General features: G+C 35.7%; 1 protein-coding gene across 1 annotated transcript; it reads right to left on the reverse strand.

Moving 5' to 3' along the window:
- Positions 1-4,917: 4,917 nt before the first annotated feature.
- On the reverse strand, positions 4,918-7,442 carry LOC141629333 (uncharacterized). The gene is made up of 2 exons (XM_074442351.1): positions 6,908-7,442; positions 4,918-5,215 (listed from the first exon to the last, which is right to left on the reverse strand). The coding sequence occupies exons 1-2, from the start codon at positions 7,310-7,312 to the stop codon at positions 5,168-5,170; spliced, it is 453 nt and encodes a 150-aa protein (XP_074298452.1). The 5' UTR covers positions 7,313-7,442; the 3' UTR covers positions 4,918-5,167.
- Positions 7,443-11,487: the final 4,045 nt, after the last annotated feature.

Here is an 11,487-nt window from a genome sequence, read left to right on the forward strand (position 1 = left end):
CAAGTAATTTATTTTTCATATCTAACTTAGTGTATTTATGAACGTGATGTTTACTCTTTTCAAGTTTCTTAGTAAAAATTCCTTATTAAAAATACCCGTGCATTTTTTGAATGGTATTAAAACTAGTTAGACAGTGAAGAAGAGTAAACAAATGGCTCACACACACTCTCCCATTTTCTTCCAATTTTACCTTTCTCACATTCTCGTTCTTCACTTCCCACACACCAACGCTCCAGACTTCCTTCTTTTCGCTCTTGTGCAGCATCAGTATCATCCCAAATGGGTGATCAACGGGTCAGATTCAAGGATTTTCCATACGTGTCAGATCCTATCAAAGATCTGATGCTTGATTTGGTATCAACGGTGGAGATGCGTTTGGAGTCGCAGCTGTTACCGTGCACTTTTCCGCAGGAAGTTGAGTATTACGAGAATGATAGTGGTACTGCTCATGGTTCTATCTTTGTTCTCTCTGGTGTCTCTTCTTCTCCGGTAATTTCATTATTCTTTCTTGGGCTTTTTTTTTGTAAGTTTTACTGGTATCACACTATTGCTCTTTTTGTCCAAGCCAATTTTATATGTTTGATTAAAAGATAACTCACATATATCGAACAAAAGTATGGAATTGGCTCGAAGTGTGACACCCCATACTCCAAGTGCCTTACCAGGACCACTTAAGGTATGACAATGTCACCATCTCGGTTTCCTGAGGCAATGATAATCAAAAGACAATAAGGAAACATACTTAAATAGTAATAAAGTTTAAAGTGATTACATGCCAACTCCAAAACTGTTTAAACAAAATACAAAGTTCTCAAAACTGTCTACTATCAAAATATAAACTATCTGACACAGCGGAAGACTTCTAAACTGCAACGTGGTGACTCATCCCAGCTATCCCATACGCATCGTCTCATACCTGCTCAATAACTGCTCACCACCCCCGAATGGATCACCATAGTTTTTAAAACATTTAAACAGGGTCAGTACTGATTACATAAAAACAAATGCCACAAAAACACAACGTCACAAACAGCTCAAGCAGTTCACACAAATCCCCAATCTCCATCTCCAAACTCCACACAACTGACTACACACTAAAGTGTGTAGTCCTGCCAGAGTACCCATCGCAATAAGTACTCCACGCCGCCAGTGGGGGACCGCAGCCGTACCCACCAAATCCCCGGTCACAAAGTAAAGGTTTTCCATAAATCGTTAGGACTAGTTTATTTCCTAGTTAGATTATTACTAGTTTATTTCTTTCCTAATTCCGGTTAGAATAAGTAAGGTAATTGTATTAGCTTTAGGAAAGACAATTAGAGTCGGTTTAGGCAGTGTTTGGGTGAAATTTAGCTAGTGTTTTAGGTAGGTTTGGCTTGTTTAGCAAGTCGGTCTATTACTATAAATAGGGAGTCAGTTGTATTGTTTTATCATCGATTGAGAATTAATAAAAATTGAAGCAGAAGTTTTTCGTGTTTGCAAGTTCTGTAAACATAGGATCGACGCGTTTTCGTTCCGAAATTGTTATTGTTTGATGCGTTTCAAACTCTAACCCGATTGATAGCAATAGGTCTTGCGATTCAATCACCATTGTTCGATTTATAGGTCTAGATCGAGCAAATATCCCATTGTTTCGATTTCTAGACAGATTTCAAAGCAAATATCCCTTTTCCATTATTGTTCGTTATTCTTTGAAACTGCTTCCGCGTAACTTTTGTATCATAAGTGGTATCAGAGCTTCGGCTCTTGATTTCCCTAAATCTAGACGGTCCTAGGTGTGTCAAAGCCAAGTTGTTAGTTGAATTTCTGATTGCGATTGGAGTTTAAGGGTTAAACTCGTACAGGTAGTTCGAGGGTTAATCGGTTTTGATCCAAGGAGCACGGTTATAGTAACTTGCTACTCAAGGCGTGACGTTTGCAAAAAAAAAAAAAATTGTTCACGTGCGCAGTACTGTTCACGTGCGCGGTACTGTTCATCCAAAAAAAATGTTGGAAGTGTTCTTGTTTGAAAGCAATTATGCAGAAAATGTTAAATTTGATCCGACATTGCCTCCTATTTTTGATGATTATAAGGATGAGGTGAATGTGGAAATTATTCTCGTGCAAGGAGGGTGGAGGGGTGGAAGGCATGAGTTGAAACGGCACAAGAGGATTATAGATGATTATTATGGTTGCAAATCAATGGAGATTGAAGATGATGAGTTGAAAACGAAATTAATGATTTGCACACATAAATTTCTGTTTTTCATCGTCAATTTTGCATCTAAATTTGCTAGGATTGTATTCGATCCCGGTGGATTCCATGGTTCTAAGAATCGGGATGATTCTTTTGAAGAAAGGGAGTATGATACAAAATAAAGATTTTCCATAAATCATTAGCTCTAGTTTATTTCCTAGTTAGATTATTACTAGTTTATTTCTTTCCTAATTCCAGTTAGAATAAGTAAAGTAATTGTATTAGCTTTAGGAAAGACAATTAGAGTCGGTTTAGGCAAGTATTTGGGTGAAATTTAGCTAGTGTTTTAGGTAGGTTTGGCTTGTTTAGCAAGTCGGTCTATTATTATAAATAGGGAGTCAGTTGTATTGTTTTATCAATGATTGAGAATTAATAAAAATTGAAGCAGAAGCTTTTTCGTGTTTGCAAGTTCTGTAAACATAGGATCCGTGACTGTTCAATTATATGCGCAGAACAGGCAGTCTCATTAGCTGTTTACTCGGTTACTTGGCGCCCAAGGAAGAGGTGTCGAGACTTCTTTCCTAAAAGAAGTCATATCTTAGGAGTATTAATTTTATTATTTCTTAATAGTAGTAGGAATTATTTATTTCCAAATTATGTTAAAAGTTATAGTTTCCTAAATTCTAAACTTATTCGGTTTAGGAAAGTTTACTAGTTTCCTAATCAAAGAATAAGAATAATAGGGCAATTGTGTTAACTTTAGAAAAGTTGATTTTAGGTAAGTTTCTATCTGATTGTTTTAATCAGTTTAGGCGTGTGTTTAGTCTAAGTAGGTTAGTTTATTACTCCTACATAAGGAGGTCTTTTGTATCGTTTATTTCAGATTATGATATTGATTAAGAAAATTGAAGTTGTTGCTTTATTGTGTGTGCAAGTTTTGTAAACCCTAAATTCGACGCGTTTCGTTCCAAATTGTGATTGTTTAACGCGTTTTCAAGCATTAACCCGAGTTATAATCAATAGGTCTTGATTATAGTTCACCATTGGTTGAGTTATAGGTCTAACTTAAACAAATATCTCATTGGTTCATTTTCTTCATAGATCTTGAATCAAATATCACTTGTTCTTTATTTCGCTCATAAATACAAAACACATAAAATTTACAGATTCGAGTTATAATCAGACAGTCACTCAAACCGTTTAAATTGTTCCAGAATTGATAAATTCGAGAATCAGACAGTTACGACAACTGTCCAGTTAAGTTAATTCCGCTGCAAACTGACGAATCTTATTCTTTCGAGTAATTTCCGTATCAGTGGAGAGTTGAAATGAGGGGAAAAGGTGTTAATTTCGTAATGAGTCTTTGGCGTGGAGCACCAAGAGTTCATTATAGGTCTACGGAGTAATCCACATTGAAGAGGAAGGACCATCCTCTTAGCACTCTCTCTCATCTAACTTCATTGTGGAACCATTGTTACGTTACATGTCTTCTTTGAATCTCTCTCATCTCGGGAAAAAAAATTCTTATCGATTTCTAAAATTTTAAAATTTAGCTCTAGGTGAATTTAATTCCTAGTTCCGCGCGCCCCTGCAGCCAGTCTCTGTTGATTTTCTCTATTTTGTTCAATAATTAAGATCACCTTTCAACCCCTCAGAAGATCAATAATCTTTTAAATTTCGAAAGAATTGGCTTCAAGTCAAGGATTCAAAATGCAGTGTATCTTTGGCAGCATTATATGTCGTATATGTTTCTACGACTAAAATTCTCCGTAAATTGGATGGCGTAAAAACACTTATATCCTCTAAACAAGAAAAAGTGGACACTTCCTTAGTTTGTAGAGTTAATGTTTTTGTACTTGTAACTTTGTAAGTTGGAAGTTTGTAACCATCATTCTCACACTTTTCTTTAAACGCAAATTTACACTCCGTATGAGATGAATGTGGCACGGAGGGAGTCTAAGAAGACTACTGAATACGGCAAAGGAAAATGTCCTGCATCAATCGTGAGAGTGTATATAAAGGGCCGGCCCGGGGGGTGTGCAACCCGTGCAGCCGCACAGGGCCCCCAAATTTAGGGGCCAAGTTACGTTTTCACTACTACACATACCTTGCATTGGTGACGCGTTTTCAGGCGTTTTTCGACACTTTAAAGCGTCAGTTTTTTTTTATCGACGCTTTATAAAAGCGTCAAATTTTGGGTCGCCGTTATTTTTTGGCGCTTTTTTTAGTCAATAATTATGACACTTTTTAGCGTCTTCATGGACTATTGATGCTTTTAATTGTCAACAAATTTGACGCTTTTAAGCGTCTTCAGTGATTACTGACGGTTTTTATTGTCAACAAATGTGACACTTTTAAACGTCTTCATGGACTATTGACGCTTTTAATTGTCAACAAATTTGACGCTTTTAACCGTCTTCAGTGACCATTGATGGTTTTTTTTGTCAACAAATTTGACGCTTTTAAGCGTCTCCATCGACTATTGATGCTTTTATGTGTCACTCGATGAGACAGAATTAGGCATCAACTATTTATATATTGACACTTCTTATTGTCACGATATAATTTTAGCTTATAAATTTTTTAGATTTTATTTTCCTGATAAAATTGTAGAGATTACTTAAATAGCCTATAAGTGCGTAATGGTACTACTAGCTATTACTAAATCATGAAAAAACATAATGCAATATATATAGAATGATGTAGTGAGTACGTACGTACCCACGTACTTTTATAAAAAATTATACGTTCGATACATATATCGTCTCCGTCACAAATACTGCTAGCATTGACAATTAAACTAATATAAACTAGTACGTACTTTATAGTACGACAAAATCAAAGATATCAAAAGGGGTCCGGATGATAATAAAATCCAACAAAAAGTTGTCCAAAAAAATAGTAAATAATGCTAAGTAAGTAGCTAGACAAGGACACTTGGTAGTTTGAACGTCGTAGGAGCTTCAATCATGTAGGCACAATGTCAAAAGGACTTCAATCAACATATGAAGCCGCGTCGTCACCATCTGATGAATCTGAAACCTATAATGGGCAAACAAAATATATTTTATATGAATATATTTGATAAGTACATATACACTAACAGTGCTTTATATATCACAAAAATGTTCAAAATCGCTTGGGCGTTTTGCATACAAATAAACGATAACAAAATCATAGGCCAAAATGATTTACACACCATAAAGTAAACCTCGTAAAATAAACAATACATCGATGCTATATGCTATTGTTGCGGCTTCTACTAAATAACACGGGCTCGTGAAGGAGCTGGTTAGTTAATTAGGGAACTTGGCTTGGGCGCTAAAAAGTAGGTATGATTACATATATTCTATGTTTTGTAAATAAAATTAATGGCTTGGGCGCTAAAATTAATGACGAAAGCAAATAAAGTGTGAACTTTAGTGTGTGGTTCCGTTCCAATTAGAATATAGCAATATAACCACCTATGCTATCTAAACATGACATATTTAACATTGAATATCTACATAGATATGGAGATCTACGACCAAAGTTGAAACTCATTAAGCAACAGAGAAAATAGGTATTGATCAAAGAAAGCAAGCAAGCCTGGCAGCACAGAGACACGGGAACAATGAACAACTAAGCCAAAGGTCAGATATTCACACACCTATTATGTGGCTAAGATAGGGCCAAGATGAATATGACTAATACCGTATATACTATATAGGAATATGGCGTATTACACACAAATTAATACCCTTTCCATCTCAGGTGGGTCAAATAAAAGGCAAACAAACGATTGGAACTGAAGGAGCATTGATCAAAGAAAGGAAGCCATGCAGCACATAGAAAAGGGAGCAACGAAAAACTAAGCCAATGGTCATAATTGTGTATGCTCATACAGAAAAGCATAAGCTTAAGTCTAAACTACTCTATAAAACTAGTGGATAGCTGCATTACAGATGATTACAGGTTGCTTCCAGTAAAGTAAAAGGCGTCTTCCACCAAGCTCCTTCGAAATACTGACAACTAAACTTCATCGAAGGCACTTAATGTTATTCTATAAAACCACTCTATAAAACTAGTGTCATACCAATACACGATCTCACACAAGACTAATCCTCCAATTTTCCCGTCTTTTAGTTATATATATCAAAGCCTCAAAGGGTTAAAGAAAATGGCCAACTCTAAATAAGGTGCTGATAACTTCATAATTATATCAACATTGAGTCCTGTCTTTCATAACCAGAAATTTTCTCCAGAATCTCTCAAATGTAATGCAAACATGAACAACTCATTATTAACCATTGAATCCTGTTTTCCTCCTCGATACTTTTGACAAGTCTTTCATATCTCATGTCAAGTTTTTCACTCTCACAAAATTAGAAACTCTAGTCCATAATAATGTTTCATCACCGCAATACACAATCTTAATTTTATTTACAAAACATAGAATATATGTGGCATTTCACGTTAAAAAGCCATTAATCAGGATATACCACACTACTAACATTAATTTAGCGCCCAACCCATTACGTCTACAGGAACTGATTACATATCCAATTCATCAATAATGTTCACAAGTCCAGCAATGGTCCAACAGGTGTAATATTCCAATAATCTTAAACAAGGGGGCAAGGTAGGTATGATTACATATCTCAACAGCTAAGCAACAGGATAATAGCAATGTATTTTTCATGAAAAAAGATTATCGACAAACAAAACTTTGTACAACCCAAAAGTTAAGCATACCTGTGTACTGCCCATGTTCATGTTCAAGACTGATTTTGCCATGTCTATAATTTCAGTCGTAGCTTTTCCAGTACTAAAGAGGTCTAGTATTTGAGCAAACTGTGTCGTCGTTTTTTTCAACACTCCATTACTCTCGTCACACTTGGTTTTTAGCTCTTTATTTTCCTTGGTCACATCAGCCACGGCCTTCTTCATTTTTTTCAAGGCTAGACTACTACTCGCTCCACAACCAAATCCCTCTTTTCTTAAGATACTATGTAATCCAAACACATCACTTTGTTTTACACCATATCCATAACCAACTGGACGTGTAGGGGTATCCTTGCCATACATTACTTTGTTAAAGGCTTCATTCTCAAGTTGTACACGAGATTTGAAATTAGATGGGTGCATGACAGTTTCCATATCAATATTTGCATCTACATCAATCTGCAGAAAATAAAATAAAATATAGATAAGATAAATTCAATCTAAAGCAAGAAAAAATACTATTGGTAATGCCAAGAATAGCTGAGCTCGTAATGATAAATGAGAAGTACGTTAACATTTGACATGGTAGCATATATACTATTCTGGTGATCATGTCATACATAACTCGTAGATACTATTAATTAAATAACTAATCACAACCTTTCTCTAATCACTCTTTTAGCTATGTTATGCAGCAACAAAGATTGTGGACAAAAATAAACCTACTAATATTTAATCTCAACAATTTTATTATATGAAGAGCTTCAAACTTTGAATAAGTAGTAGTAGTAGTAGTAGTAGTAGTAGTAGTAGTAGTAGTAGTAGTAGTAGTAGTAGTAGTAGTAGTAGTAGTAGTAGTAGTAGTAGTAGTAGTAGTGTACTCCATAAGAAAAGGAGAATAATGAGGCAAAATATGAGCAAAACATGTACAAGGAACAGAAAAAGATGATGATGCAGCAGATTCCTCATTAATTAAGAAAATCTCGTCCACATTTACTAAGCAGCACCCAAAATCAGGTGAGTGAAATTAAGTGCAACCTATTTAATTGCTTACCAGGAAACCAGGACATGCTTACCAAGGATCTGTACATTCACTATCATCTGACGGTACTGAGTAAATTGCTTACCAAGGAAACAAAACATGTTTACCAAGAAATCCTCTGTCACCGTGTCTTTTACAAATGTTCCATCTTTCTTACGATGCGTTTGCTTGAAAACCTCCAAAACACTTGGTTCTCTTTTATTCTTCTCTTCCTGTTGGTCACACAACAATAGTAAATAAAAAGATGATTGAGCATATAATACATTTCAAATTGAATATACATGAGAAGTTTTAGAGATGGAAATTTTACGAAATCAGCTCGTATGTTAGCATAGCTAGTAGGCCCTGTTGTATGCATATGATTTTGATTACCACGTGCTTCTTTTCCGCATTCAGCCAATCTCTATATGAAATATATATTACAGACATTTTCACTATAAAAGTACAAAATTTAAAATTAACCAGCAAGAATGAAGAACACTTTGTTTCATATTTTAAATTAAATGTGTACCTGTCCCTTATTGGAATACCAATAATCAACCAAACGAATCCAACTAGGACGAGGATGTCCATCAGAAACTGCTTCATATATTTGTTCTTTGGTCTTAGGCGTTGGTTTGAAAAATATTTTCTTCAAGTGATGTCTATATTGCCTTACACTATTACCCGTGCGCTTGAGAATGGCTTGGTAAAATAATTCTCCATCAGGTATCACAAAACGATCCTTGAAAAAGAGAAGTAAAGAAGATACTCAAATAAACTGTTAAGAATTATTATCTTGTCAATTAAGTCAAAAAAATAAGAATCCAAACTATCAGCATATACTAAAAACTTACTCGAATTAGCTTTAAAATGTCAACTTTCAATTGTGCACTAACATGGCGCCAATCTAATTCGTTAATAGGACAAATTTGCTCAGTTTTCGCAACATGGGCGATAAATCTAATAAGAATATGTCCTCCCATTATGAGTGGTTGGTAAAACTCAATGAACATCAAAAAGTACTTAGTACCATTTGTGGGATTTATCTGTATGCATCCCTTTAAATTTAAGGATTATAACGAATAATAATGTGATGATTACGAGTCATAAAACTAAATTGCATAAACAAAAGCATAAAGGATTAAGAAACAACCTTCGGTCCTAGCAAAATCGGCCTAAGAACAATAGCGCAATGATATTCGCCTATTAGTTGCACCCAAGACGATATGAGAAATGCCCTTAACTTGTTTGCTAGAATCGATCCACCGAAAATTAACTGATTAATTAGGTTTTTTGTGTTTTTAGATGAGAGGCAAAGAAAATGAGTTAGAATGAATTAGGTTAGAAAAATCACCACCAATCCCTCTTAAACGGTGTATGAGGTAGATTAGGGTAGATTTTTTTTTCTAATTATTCGGCCCAAATCCCGAAATAGCAAGGAGTATAATCTCCTTATTTTCGGTTATTCCAAAATGTAAAAATGTTTTAAATATAAATTGTCATCTAGTGAGGATCGAACCCATAACCTCTTGGTTTGAGTACCCTCACTATTACCACTATGACACATTCATCTTGTTGATATTAAATATAACCGATTACATTTAATTACGAATTAACAGATTAATTCGTCCAAGCTAACATTACATACATTTAATTAAATATAACTTATTATATTCAATTTACGAATTGACAGTTAATTCGTCTCAACTAATATTATTTAATTTTCATTAAATAATTGTCTCATCAACACATTGATTAACTGTTTAGTCATATAAGGCATCAATGTGATTATATTTCTATAACCACATCTCTCAAACACATCCTATAGGTGTGACCTTTAGGGACCAGTTGATTACCGCCATCTGTATGATAATAACGTCAAACTTTCTAGCAAGCCAACCGTTATTAGGTAATCGTTAATCAACTGATTAAAATACGAAGTATACCCTTGTGAACCTGTAAGAGATTTACAAATGTTATCACACTAATTTGTGGAGGACACAAGCTCCAACAAACTCCCATTTGTCCTCACAAGTGTATGTGCGATAACCGATTCTCATATCCTAAAATTTCTCCCACTTAATGTAAAACAATTTGCAAATCCGCATTCACAAAGGTCATATTTTACAAGCGATCATTATCAAGAGTGGTTTCCCCGACTAGAGAGTAACTTAACTGATAAACGAATCATCATTGGAGCATGACCATGCATTTCAGTTACAACTCCTCGAGTGGCCCTGAGAAATAACTATACCTGATAAAGGTTGGATATTTTCCTCAACTCGAATCCTGCCGATGTAAGCACAGTAAGAAATGACCCAGAAAAAATCTACTTAGCCTCCAGTTACGGAAGACCGTGAGAAAGAAACCAAAGTGACCCAAAAACTGCCTTAATCTCAAGAGACAGTCGATAGTCAAAATAATCAACTCTAGGAACACAATGGATGTCCTATCCACGATCTGGCATCGAATTTTTTTAAACATTTAGGACTCCATTACGTTGTCACAAAAATTTGTCCTACGAGGTATCGTTATAATCTCGCATTTTTGATCGATCAGTCAACAGTTTGACTTATGGCTCATTGAACCCACCATCAATCGACTGCACAATATAATAGCCAGAGTTATCAGCTCTTGTAGGCGATTACAGACCAAGACAAATATAATGTAATTCAGTTCACTTTGTGGCGTTCAATGTTGTCAGTACAATCCACATGAAAAACAAAATATTATAACAAAACGATGAAGTTATAAATAGTATATGAAAAAGATAATGTATCAAATCCATAATCAAGTACTACAACTCAGAATCACATTTAATTCCCATGGAAATGACGTGCCCTACATGCTTATCATAATTCAATGGTTTAGTGAGAGGATCCGCGATGTTATCATCCGTCGCAATCTTGTCTATCACTATCTCCTCTTGCTCCACGTAATCACGGATTAGGTGAGCATTGCGATGTACATGTCTGGATTTGTTGCTATACTTTGGCTCCTTAGCCTGGAAGATGGCACCTCTATAGTCACAATAGATGGTAATCGGGTCATTCGAACTAGGAACTACTGTAAGTCCTTGTAAGAATTGACGCATCCATATCGCTTCCTTTGCTGCCTCCAAAGCGGCATAGTACTCGGATTCAGTAGTAGAATCTGCTACAACACTCTGTTTGGAACTCTTCCAGCTGACCGCAACACCATTAAGAGTGAAGACGAACCCGGACTGAGATTTTGAATCATCTCGATCCGTTTGGAAGCTAGCATCTGTGTAACCGATTGCGCATAGCTTAGTATCGCCTCCATAAGTCAATACCCAATCCTTAGTCCTCTGTAGGTACTTGAGGATGTTTTTAACATCTATCCAGTGTGTTTCACCTGGAATCTTTTGGTACCGACTCGTCATACTCAATGCAAATGCCACGTCTGGACGTGTGCATTTCATGGCATACATGATCGATCCTATTGCAGATGCATAAGGAACACGACTCATGTGCTAAATCCCTTCAGGTGTCGTGGGTGACTGAGACTTGCTCAACTGCATCCCAGACGTCATTGGAAGGTTCCCCTTCTTGGAGTTGGTCATGCT

Source organism: Silene latifolia, chromosome Y (assembly GCF_048544455.1).
Source record: "Silene latifolia isolate original U9 population chromosome Y, ASM4854445v1, whole genome shotgun sequence".
Lineage (NCBI taxonomy): Eukaryota > Viridiplantae > Streptophyta > Magnoliopsida > Caryophyllales > Caryophyllaceae > Silene > Silene latifolia.